Below are 22,349 nucleotides of genomic sequence, written 5' to 3'. Positions count from 1 at the left end.
AGCAGGCGTTTTGATGGAAGTCTGTTAGACCACACCCTACCCTGACTTTGGAAAATTGTCTCCCCTACTAAAAGACCTTATGTCACCACTGGTACCTCAATTTTCTTATCCCATTTACAGTTTTCCTAACTCCAGGATAGTGTTAATATTTGGGATATATATTTTTTCAAAACTATTTTTAAATATAATGCATCTTGTATAACTTGTAACCTAGTCAAGCTCAATATTATAATAAGCTTTGTATTTTAGCAGGATTTGGGAGATACATATGTGTCAGTTATTTTGAGGTCTATATAATGTATATCTATCTATCTATCACCTATCTATCTATCATCTGTCCATCTATCTATCATCTATCTACCTATCTGTCTGTCTACAGAGACGTATGCCCCCTAAACAATACATGGTTTTATTTATTTATGTCTTTGGGTTGTTTATACACACATACATATCCAGGCAAGAGTTTTGTGAATGTGTGCATGATTGTGAGGGTGTGTGATGAAATGGGGAAATCGGCCACTTTCCCTTACTTGAAAAAGGAATGGAAGCATGGGATGTAGATGTGAAAATAAAACTCTGTTTTTTTTCTCTAGGGTCTATACCTTAGAGTAGCAGATGAGAAAGGAGCAATAAAAAATGACAAGAATGCGGGCCCGGGTTCGGATCCAGGGTGTGCACTGATGCACCGCTCGTCAGGCCATGCTGTGGTGGCGTCCCACATAAAGTAGAGGAGGATGGGCACGGATGTTAGCTCAGGGCCAATCTTCCTCCGCAAAAAAAAGGGGGAGGGGAGAATTGGCATGGATGTTTGCTCAGGGCTGATCTTCCTCAGAAAAACAAATGACAAGAATGTGATGCTGAAGGAGCATGCTTGATGGTGTCAGAATACCTTTCTATCTCCCCTAGTTCCCCCATTAGGCACCTTATTTGATCTATTTTGTGAAATGCAGAGGCCCCATTCCCAGGGATCGTCAGCGCTGGGGGCTCTTGGCAGGGAATTCATGAAGCACAGGGACAGTCCCAGGGGTGCTGCAGCCTGGCTGTGTGTAGGTCTCCTTTCTGGAGGCGACCATGATTAGGTGTTGCATTCACATGGCTAATACTGGGGAGTAAAGAAACCCATTTGTGTCTTAGGTAGCACAAGGTCATCGCCAGGCCAGGCCTCCTTAACAGGCTTGAAAGAAAACACTGATTCTTCGCAGCTACAGGCTAAAGAGAGGCGTCAGAATCATTCTTCCACTACCCTGTAGTTTAGCTTGAATTTTAAACTGTGTCCTTCCTTTCTCCAGAGAGGGAGCAAGAAAAAAACTTTAGGGATGCTTTAAAGGGATATGCCCATGTTTAAAAGGGGGCTATGGTGCTGTTTCAGCTGCATGTGGAACTAGGTAACCAGATGACTACGAGAGGCCATGGGGCCTCAGAACACCCCTCTCCTCACTGAGGTCACTCTGAACAAAGCCCAGTTTGCCACACTGGTTTTGGCTTGTGACCAGTGGGCTAGACACTCAATAAACTCATGTCAAATAAAGGAATAAATGAGTGGACAGGCAACCAGTTCATCATCTTCTTTTGATGAAGTCCTCTTGAAGTGTAAACATTTAATACAGTTGAATGAAGGAAGACCTTCAGCTGCTGATGAAAGGAACCCAACTCAAGCTGGCTGATGAAAGACAGAACTAGATCCAGGAATCTCTCTCTATTTACCTATAGACTGAATAATATAAATTAAAAATCCATGGATGGACCTAAATACAATCACTCAAGCAATGTCAGAAATCTCTCTCTGTTACTGACTTTGCTTTCCTCATTGTTGGCCATATTCTCAAGCAGGCTCTTTCCAGCCTGCAAACCCAGTGGAAAGAGCTTATTCTGTTCCAAGAACTATGGGGAAAAAATTGCGAAGGTTTTCTATAGGCCCCTTGTGGATCATGTGTCCATAGCTGACCCAGTTGTTATGACCAAGAGATCAGATCGGCTGGTCCCAGATCATGTGCCCTCTCCTGGAGCCAGGGGCTCGGAAAGTCAATCCTGTGCAACCTGCAAGGACTGTGAATGGGAACAACGGGGTGCCTCAAGGTGACATCAGGGTGCTGTTACCAAAAGAAATGATGCTGGGTAGGCGAAAGCACAACAGATGTCTCCAACAGGGCAATACCTGAAACCAAACTACTATCCATTGTTTGCTAAAAAATTAAATTTTGTTTGACCCCAACTAGTTTTTGTCAACTTTGTTCTCCATGGGTCAGGAAAAAATAGTATGAACAGAATGTCTCCATATGATGCATGGCCAGGTGGCTTATCAAGATGTCAAGAGCACTGAGCAAAATTCAAGTGCTACTCGAATAAAAAGGAATTAGTTTTCATAAACTCCCCAAGAAAAGCAGTCGCATTATTTTGTGTAATAACGTATTGCTGTGTCCTGAGCTACCTGAGCTCCATGAGGGCAAAGGCAGAGTCTGTGCTGTTCTTCATTGTGCACACGCCTGTGGGTGCTCAATCAGTGTGTTACATAATGAATTACTGAACTGATGTCAGAGCTGGACTAGGATTATTTTCAACATTCATTGCTGCCCAACACTTCACTTATTTGATAAAAGATGCTTGAAATGTCATAAGAAGCAACTGATTCTGCTAGCTTCAGTCTTCCTTCCCAATCAAAATGCAAATACTTCTGAGGGAGGTAATATTTTATGCCTCCTTCATCATCACACCTCGCGTTCAGTGGGTTCTTAAAACCCTTCCCAGAGGTGGTTGAAAAAGAAGAGCAAAGTGCACAGAAGTCTAGGGGCAGGAGAAACACTTTTCTGACTTCCCAATCTTCCTTGGGGTAACCCAGGCTCCCATTCAGCCCAGTGATGTCCGGACCAGAGTGGCTATGGATGCTGAGAAGACCATTATTGCAGTTCTGCCCTCAAATCCCAGGAGAGTGATGGGAATTCTGGAGAGGCCCCTGTGTGGTCAAATGGGGCGGGAAACTGTGGTTCTTTGAGACCCCTCAGAGGAGGAGGGGATGGTGAATATGTTATGTGCTTCGTGGTGAAAAGGGAGCCACAAGGGTAAAACCACCCACCTCAAAAAGAGGAGCAAAGAGACTTCTGACTCCTCCCGCTAATTCTGGAAAGTTGTGGGCTTCTCCACGGGAGCTGCAACACCCTGGTCCTGGCATAGCCAGGGAGATGCTATGAGGGAAGCAGGATGCAGCAGGAAGAGACCCAAATGGGCTAGGATCCCTGCCTCCCTCTGGGGTACTCCTGTAAGTAATGACTATGGCCCTTCATGGAGCAGTTTTACATAAAATTTGAGAGCATTACTCAAACTTGGGCAAACTTGTAGTGTCAATTATCACACTTATCAACCGCTTCTGTTTTAAAGAATGAGTGGACTGAATTCCACTTTAACCAGCATTCAGAAATAAGATTCTAGAATGATTATATGGTTGGTACTCAAGAAGCAGATACTCATTCCCCACCAAGAAAATAATAGGACCCCCAACACTAGTCACTACTGTTGGACTATCTATGGAACCCATGGGTGCTGGATGGTGCCAAGCACTTCCCCATCAAGGCTGCACCTGGCCCTCAGGAGTGACAGTAACAGCCTTGTTGACGACCTCTGGAAAGAGCTGAGATGGGAAAGCGCAAAAGGGGCTGCTTTGCATTGCCTCTAACTCTGTGTCTCTTTTCATTCCACCAAGCACAAGGAAACACATAGTTTTAACAACACTGTTTTCTTGTGATTTAGATATGTTAATCATCCTTTTTTTCCTCTTTATAAAAGCAATACATCTTTATTTTAGCAAAGTTGTGGAGAAAAAGAAAAAAATTTTAAGTAAATAAAAAATTATTCATAATTCCACTACCTAGAGATAAATAGTGTTAATATTTTCTTCTAGTTTTTTAATGCATGTATATATGTTTTGTTTTTAATTCCTGGTTGTTACAAAACTGGGATCTTACTATATGTAATTGTGTATCATTCTTTTTTTGTAACATACTATCATGAGCATGTCTTCATAAACAGTCACAATTTTGATCATGAAAACTACACTTTTGGGGCCGGCCCCATGGCTTAGCGGTGAAGTGTGCGTGCTCTGCTACAGGCGGCGGGGCTGCGGATCCCAGGCGTGCACCGGTGCACCACTTGTCCAGCCATGCTGAGGCGGCGACCCACATACAGCAACTAGAAGGATGTGCAACTATGACCTACAACTATCTACTGGGGCTTTGGGGGAAAAAAAAACAGAAAAAAAAGGAGGAGGATTGGCAATAGATGTTAGCTCAGGGTTGGTCTTCCCCACAAAAAAAAAAAAAAAAAGTGAAAACTAGGCTTTTGTCCTCTCCGATTCACCCAATAAGATTCAGAGAAAGACCAAATCTGTATAAAACAGAGGAGTAATAAGATCCCCCGTGGAAATGAAAGTGTTCTGGTGGAAAGCAGTTCTTTTCGCAATCCGGACCTTAGATTCCTATCACCTTTATGACCTCAGCCACTATCAAAACTTAAAATTTTTTGGGTTTTTTGGTGAGGAAGATTAGCCCTGAGCTAACATTCATTGCCAATTCTCCTCTTTTTGCTGAGGAAGACTGGCCCTGGGCTAACATCTGTGCCCATCTTCCTCTACTTTATACATGGGACGCCTGCCAAAGCATGGCTTGATAAGTGGTGCGTGGGTCTGCGCCCAGGATCCGAACCTGTGAACCCTGGGCCGTCAAAGTGGAGCATGTGAAGTTAATTAACCACTATGCCACCAGGCCAGCCCTAAAACTTAAAATTTTTGAATGAAAAATGAAAGGGCTGAGGCAACTCTAAAAATTCATTCTTGATTCAGGGATTGCAAAATTCAGAGGGAGGCATGGGATAAACCTCAAAAGAAGGATCATTCAGGGAAACCACATAGAAATGTTTTCAGTAAAATGTAGCTGAAGCCATTGTAGGATACTGGACCGGAGACTGGAAGAAGTCACGAATGTTCGATGAGATCCAAGTTTCTGTTTGCGTCAGGACATGGTTTGCAGCGGGTGAAGCAAATCTACCAGCTCTGACAACTGCCATGGCCCATGTGTGCCTAACCCCACAGGCAGCAAATGAGGCTCAGCACACAGTCCTGCATGCCAAGTTAGCTGGAAGGTAACTCCTTTGAATGTTGGACCTACATGATTAAATTGTACTCTCACTTCCAAGGACTGACCATTCCAAGTCAGAGCCAAGTCTGCACCACTTAAGTCTAAATTGGGTCAGAATTCAATGGCAAGCAAATATTAGTTATAAAAAGTCACTAATCCCCCACTATAAGTGATTTAAAAAGCCATTCATAGTTTCAAGGCATCAACTGTGACATCATCCCAGAGTTATTCTAATCATCTCCTAACGGACCTTCTCTTTCTAATTTCACCTTCGCCCTCATGCATCTGACCCTAAGTCAAAATTGTTATGTTTAATAACACTTTTAGGGGCCAGCCCTGTGGCGTAGTGGTTAAGTGCGCATGCTCCACTCCTGGTGACCCGGGTTCGGATCCTCAGCACGCACCGACACACCGCGTGTCAGGCCATGCTGTGGCGGCATCCCACATAAAGTGGAGGAAGATGGGCACAGATGTTAGCTCAGGGCCAGTCTTCCTCAACAAAAAGAGGAGGATTAGCATGGATGTTAGCTCAGGGCTGATCTTCCTCACACACACACAAACACACTAACTAACTAACTAAATAAACTTAACAATACTTTTAAGATTACCACCATTCTCAAAAGCTTTGATGCCACCAAATCCCTTAAATGAAATTAAAAGATTGAATCACGAGTTTCAAAGGTCTCTGAGAGCCACCGGTCTGCTTCTTCCACATCAGTTTCCATCTTACTTGCTAACCAGCCAAGCCAAGCTCATTGGCATGGATTGCAGGAGAGCCATAAAAGTGGTCATCCCTTTTGACCATGCCAGCTCTGGGAGTACGGCCTAAGGAAATCATGTAGAACATGGAGTAAGTAGACACACGAATGAGTCAATCAAACAAATCAACGAATTGTTAGACACCACTTATTTATCATACGATAGAAGAATAATTAAGAGAATTACTCTATATTATCTTGATGGTATAGTATGAGATCACAAACAGCTTAAAGGGATAGGAAAGCAGGTGGGGGAAATTAAAAAACAACTAACAACACAAACCTTGAGGATGGGCACGGGCAAAGGTAGGAAAGGTGTCCAGCCTTGCCATCTTTCATGGCACCCTGGTGGGTGGAGGGAATCCCAGGAGTGGGAGACAGTCGGGCAGGGCAGAGTGCGCCCTACCGAAGGCACAGTCTCAAAGCGGAGAAGAACCTAGATTGTCCAGGACTCACCCAGGTGAGAGCTCCTTCTCCCCACCCTCACTCCTGAAGCCATCCTCAAACTACAGAAGAGTGAGTTAAAAGCAACATCCAGCTCTCAAACCTTAGCTCAGTAGGAGGAAAAAAAGCGGTCTCAGACAAGAAGGAGGGGTTTCAGTAAAATCTTTACCTGCGATCAAAGCAAACACAGGACTTGGAGCTGCCCACCTGAGGCAAGTCCCCGGGGAGCAGCAGGGCTCCGGGAGCTCCATGTGGCCAGAACCCGTTATAAAACGGTTTTTCAGCTTTTGCTCTTTGTTTTGAGGTGTTTTCACTTGTATTTCCCTGTCACACTCCCAAGGGCACGAGCTCTGGTCCTGACCTTCTAGCGTTAAGTGGCACCCACGTGCCCACGGCCTTAGGAGGAAGGGAGGGAGGAGGAGATGACGAGCAGAGAAGTGGGTGCAAGTGGGAAGCTCTCAAAAGGCGAGAGGGCAAAACACACCTGGGCCCTCGGAGCGCTGTCTGACCAGGCCACAGAGCAACGGATTCCATTTACCAGGAATTAAAGGTAGCTGAAGAACGGAGGAGGGCTTCGGAAATGAGGAGCCTCTGCAACCCGACCACAAACCGCAAGGAGGTGGAGGGTGAGGAAGAAGGAGGCGCGCACGCCGAAAGCAAGCAAGGCTAGCCGGAGACCCGGGCCCGGAAACCGTGCACGCCGAGACCCGGCACTCCCGCTCCACCCAGCGGAGGGCCTGAGGGTGGCTCGGCTCTGTGCGGCGGGGACGCGAGGCGGGGAGGCGGGATGCCAGAGCGAAGGTCCACCCCACTGCCGCTGCCCTCTCCCCTCCTCCAAGCTACCGAGACACCCGACTCTGCTCCCTCCCTCCCTAACCTCTTTCATGCCTTCTCCCCATTCACCCCACCTGTCAGGATCTCAGTAGTTCCAATACCGGCGCCACCACTTCCTCGAGGTGTGGCCTTAAGTAAGCTACTTAACATCTCCGGGCCTGAACTTCCTCATTGCAAAATTGGGATAACAGTAGTACCTAAAGGGTAGATCGTTATGGATATCCAGTGAGTTCAATGCGTGCAAAGCCCTTAAAAGAGTGCATGATCCCACAACCAACGTTCGAAAAAAGTTGGCTGTTAACACTCTCTTTGGGGATTCCTTCGCCCCATCACTCCCTCCCAGCAGGGATAAAGTGCATCCCTGCCCTTCTCCCGCCCGGTCTTCCCGCCGTCGGTCACCGACCGTGCACCCGCGAGCGTGGCCGGGCGGCGGGCGCGGGGCTGGGGCTGGGCGCGGGCACCCGCCGGAGCGCACTGTCGGTGGTCTGAGCGCAGGGTGGCGGAGCTCCCCGCCAGGGGCGAACACTGGCGCCCCAGACGGGTGCGCGCCGCGTCCGAGGGGCCCTGCCCCGCGCCTCCCTAGCCCGGGCTCCCGGCGCCGGGCCGCGAGTGCCGGGGGCGATTCCGGCTCGGGGACCGCGGCCTCCTGGAGCGTGTGCCGCGCCGCAGGCCGAGGCGCGGAGCCCGAGCGCTGGGTGATACAGCGGCCCCGCTGCGCAAATGGCGCGTCCGCTCCCGCGTCCCCTCCGCGTGGCGAGCAGGGCTCTAGACCCGAGACCGGGACAGGGAGAGGCCCCGGCAGTAAGAGAAGGGTCGCTGGCCAGGGTTGGCCAGGAATGCCGCGCGGGACGAGGTGAAGCTGAAGGGAGGCGCCGGGAGCGCAGCTGCCGAGAGCGGCTCGTTGGTCTAGGGGTATGATTCTCGCTTCGGGTGCGAGAGGTCCCGGGTTCAAATCCCGGACGAGCCCAGGCTTTTCTTTACTTCTCTACACCTTAAATGAAAAAAAGTGATTTTTTTCTCACACCGCCCCTTTAGAAGCTTACATGAAACTATTACTCTGGTCGCGTGAGCTCGAATGTTGATCCTCTTATTTGCGAAGCAAGGGACCGAATGAGATCGATTCGTACAACATATGGTTACTGTACGTCGGAGAGCAAGGCATGAAAATTGCTTTACCCTTTAAGACACACGTGCTTGGAAAAGAGAGACGCCTCGTGCGAGCCCTGGACGCCCCTCTAGCGCCTCCAAACGTGTGCATGGATTCGCGGGTCCTCGGGTGAAGGGGCGCGCCGCCCCCTCCGGCTGATCCCCAGCCCCGCTCTGCCGGTGAACGTGCGCGGGCGTGGGCACGTTTAAACCACGCCTGGAGGCCACAGAGGACGAACTCCGCGTCCCTGACACACGCGCTCGCCTGTGGAACCGGCAGCGGTGGGGACGGCGTTTTCAGAGCATTACAATGTTAGAAAATATCTACGTTCTCACCTTACGTCTTTTAACGCTATTTGAATGTAAAGTGTGTTCTAAGTTCAAAAACTCTTAATTTTGAGTTTCGCACCAACATGTATTTATTATATTCAATGATCTAAAATTAACTCATTTAGTAAGGAAAACAGGGCTCGTCCGGGATTTGAACCCGGGACCTCTCGCACCCTAAGCGAGAATCATACCCCTAGACCAACGAGCCGACGTAATAAGCTATCGCCTACTATACTAAAGGAAAGTGCAGCTAAACCACCCGCGCCCCCGAGTGGTTATTCAAGCATTGTGTCTATATCCTTGAGCTGTTTTTATGTTCTACCGTTCAAGTGTTCGATTTTCTTTCTTTTCTCTTTTTATCTTTGAAAATCAGTAACACAGATGAAGACAACGGTGTAATTGCCAGTGTAATATTTACCTCTTATTTCGAAAACCATAATTCTATGTATATTCATAGCTAATAAATTGCAATGAGTGTGTGGTGGCACTGTCCCAGTGGCAGACGGATTCCAAACTCTCCCGTACGAGTTCTGGATGTTGCGCTTCCAACAACAGTAAAATTGTCGTTTTCTTGCCTATACCTTTTATGCTAGTGTTCAAAGCATTGCTTTTCCCGCCTTGTGAATTCCCATCTCTGTTTTTACTCAAAGTGTTTTCTTCGGTTGGAAAACCTCTTTCCTTTTGGATAAATCCCAAACTCTAACCTTCCCAGAAAAAGATTCTTTAACATATTAAAACCAGTTGAATGTGATACATAATTGGGTTGCAGTCTTGTCTCCTCTAATCATAATTTATTTGAGGACAAGACACCAACACCAACATTGAATTTTGCTGTAGAATTGGCTAACCAGTTGTATACTTGGTGCCCAATTGTCCAAATATCTTTAATTAGATAAAGAAGGCATGGCTTCTTTACTATATTTTAAATTCGTAAACATTTAGTATTGAGGCTTACACTAGCAAAGCTGGCACTCGATGAATAACCGCTGAAGGACTGCAATTTGTCCCAAATTCCTTAACAATACAAATTTTGGTACTTGGACAATCAGTAATTGCGAATTATCACTCTAGCAAATAATTAAGGAGATAAGAAACAACAAATAGACAGGGTCACTATCCTAGATAGACCTATTTATAAACCATTCATTCATCAGTTTATTCATTTGTTTGATTGCTCATTCATTCAACAAACATTTAGAAGCATTATGTGCCGGACACTGAATTGTCAACTTTCTTCCTATGGTTTGACACCAGTAAATTATAGTTTTGGAACTCTAGCATTCAGTCTCCACCCTCTTTGTTTTATTTGAAACTGTCCTAACTTGAATCTTCAGTTCTTCTTAGTGCTTAAGGCAAGGAGGATAAGCATAAGAACACGCTTCAAAATGTTAATTAGTTCTAGATGCCAGAATAGTTTATCCATCAAAACTTAGTTAGAACAAAAAGTGCCCTGGACACTTAAAAAGTTTATATTTCTCCTGAGAATGAGGACACTACAAACTATAACTTGTTAGGTAAAATAATGTAACCATTTCAGATTTCCGAAAACCTCAGTCTCTACTGTTATTAAGGTCTCTATGCTCTCCTTTGCCACCTGAATTTACTATAGTTATTATCACTTTGGGGTTTTTTTCCCCCTTACTCCTACTTCTCTCTAGTGATTGAAAAAGAGTTTGTCTTTTACTTTGCAGGCTCCACTAGAGTATCTCATTTGCCCCTCACGACAATGATGCAGGAAGACTGACAGTAACAAAACTCAGGATATCAACTGCCTAACTCCCAGTGAGAAATCTTTCTATCCTGGTCAGAGGAATGCCGACACCCCTCTCCAGGGCACATCCTTCCCTTGCCCGTCTCTGTGAAGCAGAAGTAGTACATAGATGGTTGCAGGGCACAGGGAGACAGAGGATCTGGAGGAACATTTTATCGGTCACAGTGAATGAAGAAGCCTGGTGACATATCCTTCCCCTACCACAATTAGCACCTCCTCTCTAAGGACCCCATTACTCTTTCTTTTCTTTTCTTTTTTGTGAGGAAGATCAGCCCTGAGCTAACATCCATGCCAATCCTTCTCTTTCTGCTGAGGAAGACCGGCCCTGAGCCAACATCCATTGCCAATCCCCCTCCCCTTTTTTTCCCCCCAAAGCCCGAGTAGATAGTTGTGTGTCATAGTTGCACAGCCTTCTAGTTGCTGTATGTGGGACGCGGCCTCAGCAGGGCCAGACAAGCGGCGCGTAGGTGCGCGCCCGGGATCCGAACACCCGCCGCCAGTGGTGGAGCGCGGGCACCCAACTGCCAAGCCACGGGGCTGCCCCCCCTCCCCCGCCCCCGCCATTACTCTTGTTCGCTGAATTTGGTGCCTCTGAGCCCAGGGACACCAGAAACACTAGAAATGTAATTTTCAGATTTTTCAAAAATCTTTTCCTCTCCTGGATTAAGACATTCTTTCTACAGAAATGTTAATGAAACTGATGTAGCTTGCTTGTCTGTTGCAGTGGTCACCCTTTTAAAACACAGACCTGAACATGTCACTCCCCTCTCATCACTCCTCATGCCTGCAGAATAAAGACAACAAGGCTCTGCAAAATAGGAACACGGCCTACCTTTCTAGCATTCTCTCTTTCCCCTCTTCCCCTCACTCCCCCGACGTTCCAAACCATACAGGATTTCCCGCTGTTTCTTGCATCTGGTACTGCTTTCCTGTTTCTGAGTTTGCTCTTGCTGTTTCTTTCTGGTGAACCTCTCTATTCATCCTTTGTGGTCCACCTCGAAAGCTACCTACCTCCTCCTTGCATCTTTCCCAGACACCTCTGGGGCCAGCGGTTCTCAGAGGAGGAGGCATGTGTGTTGAGGTCCGTCACGGGCGGCGGAGAAGCGAGGAACAACGCATGTGTTGTTGAGGACCACGGTCCCTGTTGGCCTCGGGTTTCTCCTTTATTTGCTCGTCTCTTCAAGCATTTTAAAACTTTAGTTCAGCACTTGTTTGTCTACACTGGTAGACTACGTGCTCCTGAAGAGTAAAGTCTGGGGGTTCTACATCTACAGCACAGAGCAGTTACTCATTTAAGGCATTTGTATCCTTTCCAACCTACTACATTCCAGACACACTTCATAAGGATCTGCTGAGAGAAATAGGGCAAAATGGTCTGTCATGCTTTTTCAGTTTTCTCTCTCTGATGCTAAAGTAATTATTAGGAGTCTGCTGTAACAAGGCTAGTAGGGTAAACAGCAAAGCCTTCAGGAAGGACGTTAATAAGATTGACTTTAGACAACACCCTGAAGTGAGGGGTTGCATTTCCCTTCTCTCACCATCCTCTTCCCCCAGTCTCGTGCTAATTGCCTGAAACGTGTTCCTTCCCTCACTCTAGGGGCCTCCCACCTGGATTTTTCCTTCTCTTCCTTCTCTCTCATCTTTCTCGTACTCCTGTCCCTCCGCCCATCCTTTTGTAGGCTATTCTCATAAGGACCCTACCAAACACTTTCCAGTATTTCTTGGGAAACCAGTAAGAGGCAGACACTGTTCTGGGCCAAGGTAACCAGGTTGAGCAGGCTCAGCCACTCGAGTCAGGGTGAGGAACTTCCCCTACCCCAATTTTTATTGACAAATCGAGGGACATTTAGTTTGCAAAAGCAAAACAAACAAAAAGCCCATTCGTCTGTTTTCCAGGTAGCAGGAAAGAGTCCCCAGTTCCCAACCCTTCTTAAGCCAAAAGCAGGGCTCCTAGGAGGAGATTCAGGCAAGATGGAGACTTCTTTTTAAGCAAGTAAATTTCTGGAACTGCAACACATGAACTCTCCAGTCCAGGCAAAGGACAGGCCTTGCGGATAGGGCGAGGGGTAGATGTTCTATCTGGACGACTGAATCAGACTCTCGCAAACGTACCCTTCATTCTTTCTTTTTTCGGTAAATGAATTACTGCTTTTTCTTCAGGTGAGGCTGAGAGAAACGCAGAAGAGCTGAAGCAGAGGCGAGGGCAGAGCCGGCAAAGAGCCGCGGCGAGGAGAGACAATGAAAAAATGGGTGGGGCTGGACCCTAGGAGAGGCAGAGGAGACACTGGCAGGCGGTCGGGCCGGCCGGGACACACAGGGGACAGCCACGCAGGCAGAGGCCTCGGCGGCGGCAGCCTTGGACGACCCGGCCGGTGCCCAGCGCCGGGATAGGGAGGCTGGGTGGGACCCAGAAGGCGGGCCCCGCCCGAGGAGGGATGATGGACAGTCGGTGCCTTCCAATCGCGTCCTCCCCAGGCGCGCGGGGCAGGCCAATGAGCGGACGGCCGGGCGGCGCGGGGCCCAGGCCGGGCAGAGGTCCGGCTGGCGGCGGCGGGGCCCGGAGCGGGGAGCGCGGCGTGGGGGAGCCACCGGCGCGGGCGGCGGCGAGTCCGGAGCCCCTGCCCCGAACCAAGCCGACCGCAGAGGGCACCGGGGCCCAGCGGCGCGGCGGCCGCAGCGGGAGGACGATGGCAGCGCCCGCCGGGGCCGTGATTGCTGCCCCAGACCGCACGTGCTGGCTGTGGTCGGTGCTGGCGGCGGCGCTCGGGCTGTGTGAGTGAGGCCGCGCCGGGCCGGGCCGGGGCGCGGGCGGCGGGGCTCGGGGGTCGGCACGCGCCCCTCGCGGCCGGCGCGGGGCGCCGCCGTGGGGCGGGGGCGCGGGCTGCGCCCTCCGGGGCCCGGGAGCCGAGCCGGCGGGGCGCGCGGAGCCTTTCTTCTTCCCGGATCCTGCGTGTGGAGGAGGGGGGAGTCCCTACCTGCCCCTTCCCGGGGGGATCTCGGGGGAGCGGGCCCAGCAGGCGGCCGTACTGCGCCCTCGCCGGGTCTCCTGCCTGCTCCGCGTGGTGACTGGTCGCCCGGGCCCGCCTGGGATTCTGGCTCAGGAACCAGTTCTGGCGTTTTCCACCTTTGGGAGTTGGCGGAAGGGTGCAGATTTTTCATTTGTAGGGCCTTTGTTGCTATGTTTCCCTGTTTTAAGCGAATGTTTTGTTTTACCTTGTAAGTGCCATTTTGAATGCTCTCCAACGCACTTTTTAAGCGTCCGTGATAGAAGAGTACTGGCGTCTTGTCTCAACTCGGTGGTCTGCAGAGCGCCAACAAGAAATTTACATTACTTCTAGGTTAGGATGCAAAGATCGGGGAATACCACTGGAATGACCAGGCTTAAAAGAATTTGATCACATCCGTAATAATTCCCGACATAGTCACCATAGTTTGACAAGACATAGGACATTAAAAAGCACATTTTTCTTTTCTTTGTTTGTTTGTTTGTTTTTTAGGCGCATTTTTTTTTTCTTGCCAAGTTTCGTGGGTCAAACTTAAGGTAAACCTCGGACTCGATTTATTGGATTGGATGAGTTCTTTTAGGGACATCTGAAGTGGTGTCTGCCATAGGACTTTTTTTTTGTTTTTGGAGGCAGAGTAGTTGTTGCTGTCTCAGAATGTGGTTAAGTAATGGTTATAAACAGGGCCAACTCCTAAGAAACCACGTCGACTTTTTCATTTCTTTTGTTTCGCAAAATGTCCGTTGCATCACAGTATCTGAACACGAGTTTACTCAGTAATTTCTTTCATGGAAAAGCCCTTAATGTAATCTTTGGAACCAGGGAAAATATCATTTAACCACTGATTCCAGGGGCTATAAAGTATCGATGTAAAAACCCCTCCACCCACTGGAGGTTGACAGATGAAGATATACTTTGTATATATAAGACATAATCCATTCTGTGTAAATGTCTCTTCTGAAAAAAAAGATTAAATGTGTGGAGTTTTTGTTGTTGATGGTGGTAATATTTGTGTTAAAGTGAACAAGTAGGAAATAGCTAAAACTCTAAGGTTTATCAGAAAGCTTGTGTGCTTCAGGCAGAATGATTATGCATGAGAGGGCCAACATTGCTATTGAGGACAGAACAGTCAGGGTGATCATAATTAAACTCAGGGTATTAAAAGTAGCAGAACTGAAAAACTAAGTATTAGTGGATACCAATATGAAAAGATCATCAGAATAAACCTAGGTACACCTTGGACATACCTAACTCTTCAGTAATGAAAGATGGATGTTGATGTGACAGTCAGCACCTGGTGTTAATGTTAGAAAACTATCTAGTGTTTCTTCTTGCCAAGTCGCCTTTTCCTGGTCATGGATACTGTACATAGCAGTTCATGTTTTAGAGAAAACCTTCTTGTGTTTGATCCAGACACAGTTATTCAGCAAACATTTATTAAACACCTTTTAAGTATTAAGCACCGAAAGTATTCTAGGCAGGATAGTCCCTGCCCTCATGTAATTTACAGTTCAGTGGGAGAAACAGTGTGATAAGTCATATGAGAAGTCTTTTGATAATGGTGTGCTGTGAGAGCTCTAAGGGTCATCATCTCAGACCTCGAAGGTCAGGCTTCTGGAGAAAGGGATGCTTAAGCTGAGTAGGCATTGGGGGAAGAAACCATATATCCACGTGTCGTGAATGAACCTATTGGTAGGTCAGTGTGGTGGAGGTTGGAGTGTATAAGAGAAATAGTGGGAGTTGAGACAGGAGAGCCAGCCAGAGGCACTAACTCACAAAGGAGCTTCTTTGCCATTCAAAAGACTGGATTTTATCCTAAGGGCTTTGGGAAGCCCCAGAAGGATTTCTCCGTCTATTGAGATGTGAAGGGTGGGTTAGAGTGAGTGGTGAAGAAACGGGAGATCTAGTGTCATAATCCAGAGGAGGGTGATGAAGACCTGCATTAAAGCAGTGGGATCTGGAGAAAGGACATATTGGTGAGCTAGTTAGAAAGTAAATTTGATAGGGCTTGGAAATTGATTTGATGTGGGCTTGAAAGAGGAGTATAAGATGATCCTAAGGTTTTGAGCTTGGGAAGCTGGGCATATTTTTGGAAAATGGGGCTTTTCGCAGAGGAGGAATATGGGATGAAAGAATAAGAGTGTTGGAGGAAGAAGATGATGAAGTTACTTTTGGATATGTTAAGTTTAAGATGCTGCTGAGACATCCCAATCGAAATGTGCAGAAGACAGTTGATTAGAAGGTTCTGGAGATGAGGAGAAAGTTCTGGTTGGGAAGACAAATTTGGGAGGCTTTTTGTGGGTGGTAGTTAAAGCTTCGGATTGTTTGGATGAGGTCACGGAGGGAGAGTGTATTGAAGGAAATAGCAGAGGGCCGAGGACAGTGCCCAGGGTATATGGAACCTGAGAAGGAGGCTGGATGAGTCAGAGAAGAACCGGAGTAGTGTGGTGTCTTAGAAACCAAGAGAGAAGGAAGTTTTCAGGAAGAGGAAGTGGTTAACAGTGTCAGCTGCAGAGAGGTTGAATACAATAAAGATTCACTGATTTGGCAATTGGAATGTCTTTGGTAACCCTTAGAATGAGCACACAGTATAGGAAGAATACATCTCAGTAATTTGCACCACCTGTTTCAGTAAGTGGCACTACCATCCATCTAATTGCTCAACCCAGAAACCTAGTATCTACCCTTGATTCCTCCCTATCTTTCATCCCTGCACCCCATCCAGTCAGTTCTTCTGTCTCCAAAATGCCTCTGGAATTCACCTACTTTTCTTCTATCAGTGGTCCACTCCTAGCATTTAGTCAAAATTACTATCATTTCTTGCCTATTTTACTGGGATAGCCTCCCAGCTGGTCTCCGCATTTTCCCATCTTGCCTCTTTTTAATCCATTCTCCACACAACTACAAGAATGATTTTTATAGAAATGCAAATCAGATCTTGACACTTTATTGTTAAATATTCTTTTTTTTTTTTAATTTTATTTATTTATTTTTTTCCCCCAAAGCCCCAGTAGATAGTTGTATGTCATAGCTGCACATCCCTCTAGTTGCTGTATGTGGGACGTGGCCTCAGCATGGCTGGAGAAGCGGTGCGTCCCTCCGCGCCCTGGATCCGAACCCGGGCCGCCAGCAGCGGAGCGCGCGCCCTTATATTGTTAAATATTCTTAATGGCTTCCCATTGCACTCAGAATGAAATCCCAACTTCTCCCCATGGCCTACAGTGCTGTCTGTGATCTAGTTTCTGCCTGCCTCTCTGACTTCACCTGACTCCGCTCACTGACTGTATTCAAGCCACACTGCCATCTTTCTGCTCTTTGACACACATTCCCACCTCAGGGCCTTTGCACTTGCTGTTCCTGCTGCCTGATATGCTTTTTCCCCAGAACTGCCCAGGCTGGCTCCTCTTCATCAATGAGGTCAGTGAGGCTTTGGCATAAATGCCACTTCTTCAGAGAGGTCTTCGCCAACCACCCTATCCAGAGGAGTGTCCTGTTATCATTTCCTGGCCCTTCGTTTATTTCCGTATTGTAATTTCTAACTATTTGGTTTTTCTTCTCTTTTTTCCTTCACTAGAATCTAGGACAGAGATAGTGTCTATCTTGTTTATAGAAGTATCTAGTACTTAGCATGGTGGATAGGATAGATACTAATAAATATTTGTTAAATGGCAATGAGGCATGTCTTCATAACAGTTTGTTAGTTTGCAACGTGTAGTTAGGATTTAGCCTGGTGCATAGTCGGTACCCAATAAATATTTGTTGAAAGAAGGAATGTTTTTTCCAAGTGTGATTTTATGCATTATCTGATTATTTTCACTCTGTAAGTACCATTTCACATTTCTTCAGATGGAATGTATTAACGTTCTTTGACTTTTAAATACTATAGGTTTTTTTAGAATTACTGGTTATTATATATTTAAATTATTTTATCATGTTTGTTGTAGCATCGAAGTGTTTTATCAATAGGACTTTTCTATTTTCTGATGCTTGTTGCCCAAATTTAGACTTGAGACACTAACTCAGTAGTTGAAAGGCCCCAAATCTCATTACTGACTCCCTCAGCCTTTTACTTACTTACCAGTTGGGATAATAAAACAAAAACTTAGTCTTTTTTTTTTTTAATATTCTACCACTTGTTTTTACCATAACTCCAGCATATTCACTAGGTTCAGATGCTGCATAAAGAAGAAATACAGACAAATATTAAGTGAAAGAGACATATATGGGAAAAGTACATAAAATGAAAATTTGTGTTTTCACAAAGTCTTTATTCAATATTCAACTAAGTGAACGCCTCCTGGGTGCCAGGCACTGTGTCAGGTCCTGTGGATGCAGCAGGGAGCCTGGATTCTGGTGGGACATGTCAGACAGAATGCACAACTCAAATAAACAGTGAATACCAAAGGACACGTTAAATTCCCGACACTCACCACCTCTAAGAAAGTATGATTCACGTATTATGAAAATTTGCAGTAATTAAAAAAATAGAGAATACTTTTTTTTTTTTTTTGTGAGGAAGATCAGCCCTGAGCTAACATCCATGCTGATTCTCCTCTTTTTGCTGAGAAAGACCGGCTCTGAGCTAACATCTATTGCCAATCCTCCTCCCCCCCCCCCCCCCCCCCCCCGCAAAGCCCCAGTAGATAGTTGTATGTCAGTTGCACATCCTTCTAGTTGCTGTATGTGGGACGCGGCCTCAGCATGGCTGGAGAAGCCGTGCGTCGTTGCACGCCTTCTCCAAACCCGGGCCGCCAGTAGCGGAGCACGCGCACTTAACCGCTAAGCCACGGGGCCGGCCCCCCAAAAATAGAGAATACTTATTTGCATCACAAAATAGATATTTTTTAAACTGACAAAGGATACATTGTGGGATTTCATTAATGGTTGATCTTTTCTACTGAGTTTTTAAAATGTGATTTCATTGGGAAAAACTTGATGTATACAGTTTTTCAGAAATACTGCTGCCTCTCCTCCATCTAGTAAATGCTGGTCTACCTGCTAAATATTTCTCGCATTCCTTTTATCTCCACTGAGGTTGATTTAGTTCAGCCACAATCACATTTCTCCTGGATGATTAGAATCTTCTAACTGGAGTCCAAAGGTGTTTTTATTTAAGTTGCCTCCTTTATCTGAGAATTTGAATTCTCTGTGTAGAACGCGCATCTCACGTGTACTCACACCTTGCAAAGATTTTAATCTTGCTGTCTAAGACCACTGGTGTCATTTTAAAAGAGAGAATAAATGGTTTGCTTTGGCACAGAATTCATTATAGATTAGTTTGGTCTTTAGCCCCCATCAAATGGAATTTAATTATTAGGAGAACTAGAAGCATCTCCGAGGTCTCAAGTATCATATGGCTATTGGTCCCTGTATATCTTTAGTGATATTCCTTTCTTCCTTTTCCACTCTTATTTTCCACTCTTATTTTGGTTGGCAATAGCAATGCCCTAGAGTCCAGACCAACGTCCTTGGACTTCTGGCTGCTATAAGAAGGCAGAGGTCAGTTGGCTTTGTGACCGTTCGTAGTGCCTGAATGGAGAAATTGTATTTATCTCCTGGGACCTCTGTATCTTTGCCCTTAAGCCTTTCTATTTATTCATTATCTTTTTGAATGCATGTGGCTGCTGAAATTTTTTATTCATTTATAATTTTCCCTTGGTCCCATTAGGCTTTTATCCAAGAACAGAAGGATGATTTCATTGATAAATTCTCCTTCAGTAATTTATTCTTTTTATTTTTTTCTTCCAAACTCAGAGTCTCTTTAGAAATTGTGATCCCTTGTAATACCTCTGATCTTTGTCAGGGCCTGTAGCTTAAATAGTTTTCTAGCAACTGTGATACATTGTACCCAGTTCTTAGGTTTAACTCCAGTCATGCCTCATAGTTAGGTGATTTCGTACATCATAGAGTGTGCTTACACAAACCTAGATGGTATAGCCTACTACACACCTAGCCTGTATGGTACTAATCTTATGGGACCACCATCATATGTCTGATCTGTCGTTGACCAAAATGTTATTTGGACATAAAACTAAGTTCATGTTATTTCTTTTGCTCTGCCCTCATTTATTGAGTGCTTACTATGTGCTAAGCAATTTATATACATTATCTCATCTACTCTTTACAACTCTGTGTGATAATTATTATTTTTATTAAGGTTACAGATGAGGAAACTGGGAACCAGAATGGTTGTATAACTTGTCCAAGGTCACATAGGTGATATACAGTACAGTTGGGACTCAAACTGTAAGCATATACTTGCAACTACTCTGCTGTGTTACAGAATTTCTCCTTCAAAGTCTCTAACCATTTTTGGGGAGGCTTCCAGGATGTCATAAATCTTTACAGACAGTTATTTAACTGTCCCAGGGTGTCCCCAATTTCCTCCTCTTTGTGGTGATGTTTGTGCCAAGAACCCCAAGGCCTTGATGCTGCTGACTCCGCTATGGAGAGACCAAGCTGCCGTGTTGAAGCCATACTTACTAACAGTGCAGAATCTGTTTGTGCCACCCAGTGCTCTGACTGCTCCTCAGGGACTTTTTTTTTTCACGTCAGAGGGGTAATGTGCCGACGTGGCAACAAGGTTTGTGGGGGACACATCTTACACAACCGCGTGAACACCCAATCATCATGCTTATGAACTACAAAAGCATCTCCTCAGGGACTTTTTGTGTGTGTGTGAGGAGATCAGCCCTGTGCTAACATCTGCCAATCCTCCTCTTTTTTTGCTGAGGAAGACTGGCCCTGGGCTAACATCCATGCCTGTCTTCCTCCACTTTACATGGGATGCCGCCACAGCATGGCTTGACAAGCAGTGCGTCGGTGCGTGCCCGGGATCCGCACCTGCGAACCCCGGGCCGCCGCAGCGGAGGGTGCACTCTTTTTTTTTTTTTTTTTTTTTTGGTGAGGAAGATCAGCCCTGTGCTAACATCTGCCAATCCTCCTCTTTTTTTGCTGAGGAAGACGGCCCTGGGCTAACATCCGTGCCCATCTTCCTCCACTTTATATGGGACGCCGCCACAGCATGGCTTGCCAAGCAGTGCGAAGGTGAGCGCCCGGGATCCGAACCGGCGAACCCCGGGCCGCCCCAGGGGAGCGCACACACTTAACCGCTTGCACCACCGGGCCGGCCCCTGGAGGGTGCACTCTTAACCGCTTGCGCCACCGGGCAGGCCCTCCTCGGGGACTTTTAATGGTGTGCTTCTTGTAGGTTCTTCTCAGTCTTCTACTGCTGCCTCTGGCTGGGACACAGGATGAATCCATTTAACCCAGGGTCTGACACCATACTGTGCTCAGGACGGGTCCTTGCCCTCATCAGGAGGCACTACATGTGGACCAAGCCGCTGAGCCTTCCCTCTTCTCTTGGCCCAAGTTCTTCCCTGGAGGCTGTGCAGATCCTTCCACAGTCAGACTCCTGGCAGGCGTGCCTACAGGATGTCAAAACGGGCTGAGGGCGTTCAAACCAGAGGCTTCTCACCCGTGCCTTTCCCTGGCCCCCAGCCCCGTTGGCAGAGGTTCTGTGGCCCTAATGCCTTGCTGCCCGCCACAGGCAGGAGTTCCAGCCCTTGTCTCTCAACTACTGGGGACTTGGAGTCTTGATCACTTCCAGCTGTTAGGAATTGAATTCCTTTTTTTTTCCAGTGACTGCAACTGTAGAAGACCCCAGTGAGGCCTGCTGAACTCTATGCACTAGAGAACTTAGAGAATGTGTTCGTAGTAGGCAGAGGTGATGCTGATTTGTAACCAGGCTCTAGTATAGGGATTTCAGAACAGAAAATGCTGAGGGGAGTTTTCTCATTCTCATTTTAAGTTGTAGGTCCACAGTCTCTTATCAGCAATTCCAAAATCTCAAAAGCTCTGAAAACCGCAAGTTTTTCCTCAGTTTGATACAAACTCTTTTGGCCTCAAAATTCGACCTGAACTAATGAGAGGCTATTTCTAGTCGTGATCCCACTTGGTATGGCTAATCAGATATTTCACTACAGAAATACTAATGTGTTTGATTATGGTTGCTGCCCTAGACCCTGCTGAGGCTGGTATATAATATATATAGTATAAGCACTGTAGTAATTTTTTAATATCTGAAAAATTCTACCTTCTGAAACACATCTGGCCCCAAGGTTTTTTGGTTAGATCTTGTAGGTCTGTACAATATTTTATCTCTGAAATTTTCTTCTACTCTTGTAAATACTAAGAACTACAAAATACAGTTTAGTTCTTTAAATATTTTGGTACGTAAAGCTAATGGCTTGCTACTGAAACTCCTTCATTCAAATTTCTTTCTTAATATATGCTAGTTTGGACCTAGCCTCCCCTTTATTCAAGGAGTTCTAGGTCTGTAAACTGGCTCAAGTCTGGGAATTGATTGAGAGGCTGTGACTTGCTGTTTTTATGATTCAGGTTAGACTTCTGTTCACTTGACTGAAAACTCTTCTGCTTCTACAGATCAAGCAAGAATTTAGTAGGCTGCCTGTCTCTTTCACTTCTGGGTCACACCATGATCAGCTAGCCAACATGATAGGTCTCTGCGAGTCAGACTGTTCTCTGCGCGTCAGACTGTTCCGATCGCTGCCCCGCCCCGCTGCTCCGTTATGGTAACCATGCCCACCTTGCCTTCGGCAGTGGTGTGCTGCTGCTTGGCCCCTGCCACTCCAAGATCCAATTACTCCCGCTGCATTGAGGTTTCCCAGTTCAGTGGCAGCAGTTTCCACTGTAAGGTCTGACCTACAGAGGAGGGCAAACACAGAGCTCTTCAGGGATGCTGGGGCTCCTCTCACGAATTTATTTCTCACAGTCGTGGTGGAAGGTGTGTCCTCTGGACCTTCCCAGTGTGGGTGAGGAGGTCCTAAATGACAAATCCACTCTAACATTCCCGTTTCCCTAAGCCTTTGAATCCTTCCCTTTACAGTACACCAAGGCAGGTTTCTGTATTCTGTATTTA

General features: G+C 46.5%; 1 protein-coding gene and 3 non-coding genes across 4 annotated transcripts in view; 2 read left to right on the top strand and 2 right to left on the bottom strand.

The window, feature by feature from the left end:
- The first annotated feature begins 8,054 nt into the window (after positions 1 to 8,054).
- Positions 8,055 to 8,126, top strand: TRNAP-CGG (transfer RNA proline (anticodon CGG)). The gene has a single exon. It is a non-coding gene; the product is annotated as a tRNA-Pro (tRNA).
- A 645-nt stretch (positions 8,127 to 8,771) lies between these two features.
- Positions 8,772 to 8,843, bottom strand: TRNAP-AGG (transfer RNA proline (anticodon AGG)). Its single transcript has one exon. It is a non-coding gene; the product is annotated as a tRNA-Pro (tRNA).
- A 4,128-nt stretch (positions 8,844 to 12,971) lies between these two features.
- The window catches only part of LOC147917725 (myelin protein zero-like protein 1), a 60,485-nt gene continuing 51,107 nt past the window's right edge, over positions 12,972 to 22,349 (top strand). Inside the window, exon 1 of the mRNA XM_087437474.1 lies at positions 12,972 to 13,178. Within this exon, the coding sequence (XP_087293600.1) occupies positions 13,094 to 13,178 (85 nt within the window). The 5' untranslated portion in view covers positions 12,972 to 13,093. The remainder of the gene's footprint in view (positions 13,179 to 22,349) is intronic.
- Positions 19,958 to 20,061, bottom strand: LOC147917726 (small nucleolar RNA U13). The gene has a single exon (XR_015549298.1). It is a non-coding gene; the product is annotated as a small nucleolar RNA U13 (small nucleolar RNA).

The sequence above is a fragment of the Ceratotherium simum genome, chromosome 2, assembly GCF_057802395.1.
Source record: "Ceratotherium simum simum isolate JZ-2026a chromosome 2, ASM5780239v1, whole genome shotgun sequence".
NCBI lineage: Eukaryota > Metazoa > Chordata > Mammalia > Perissodactyla > Rhinocerotidae > Ceratotherium > Ceratotherium simum.
This window is presented reverse-complemented; position numbering and strand designations above follow the sequence as displayed.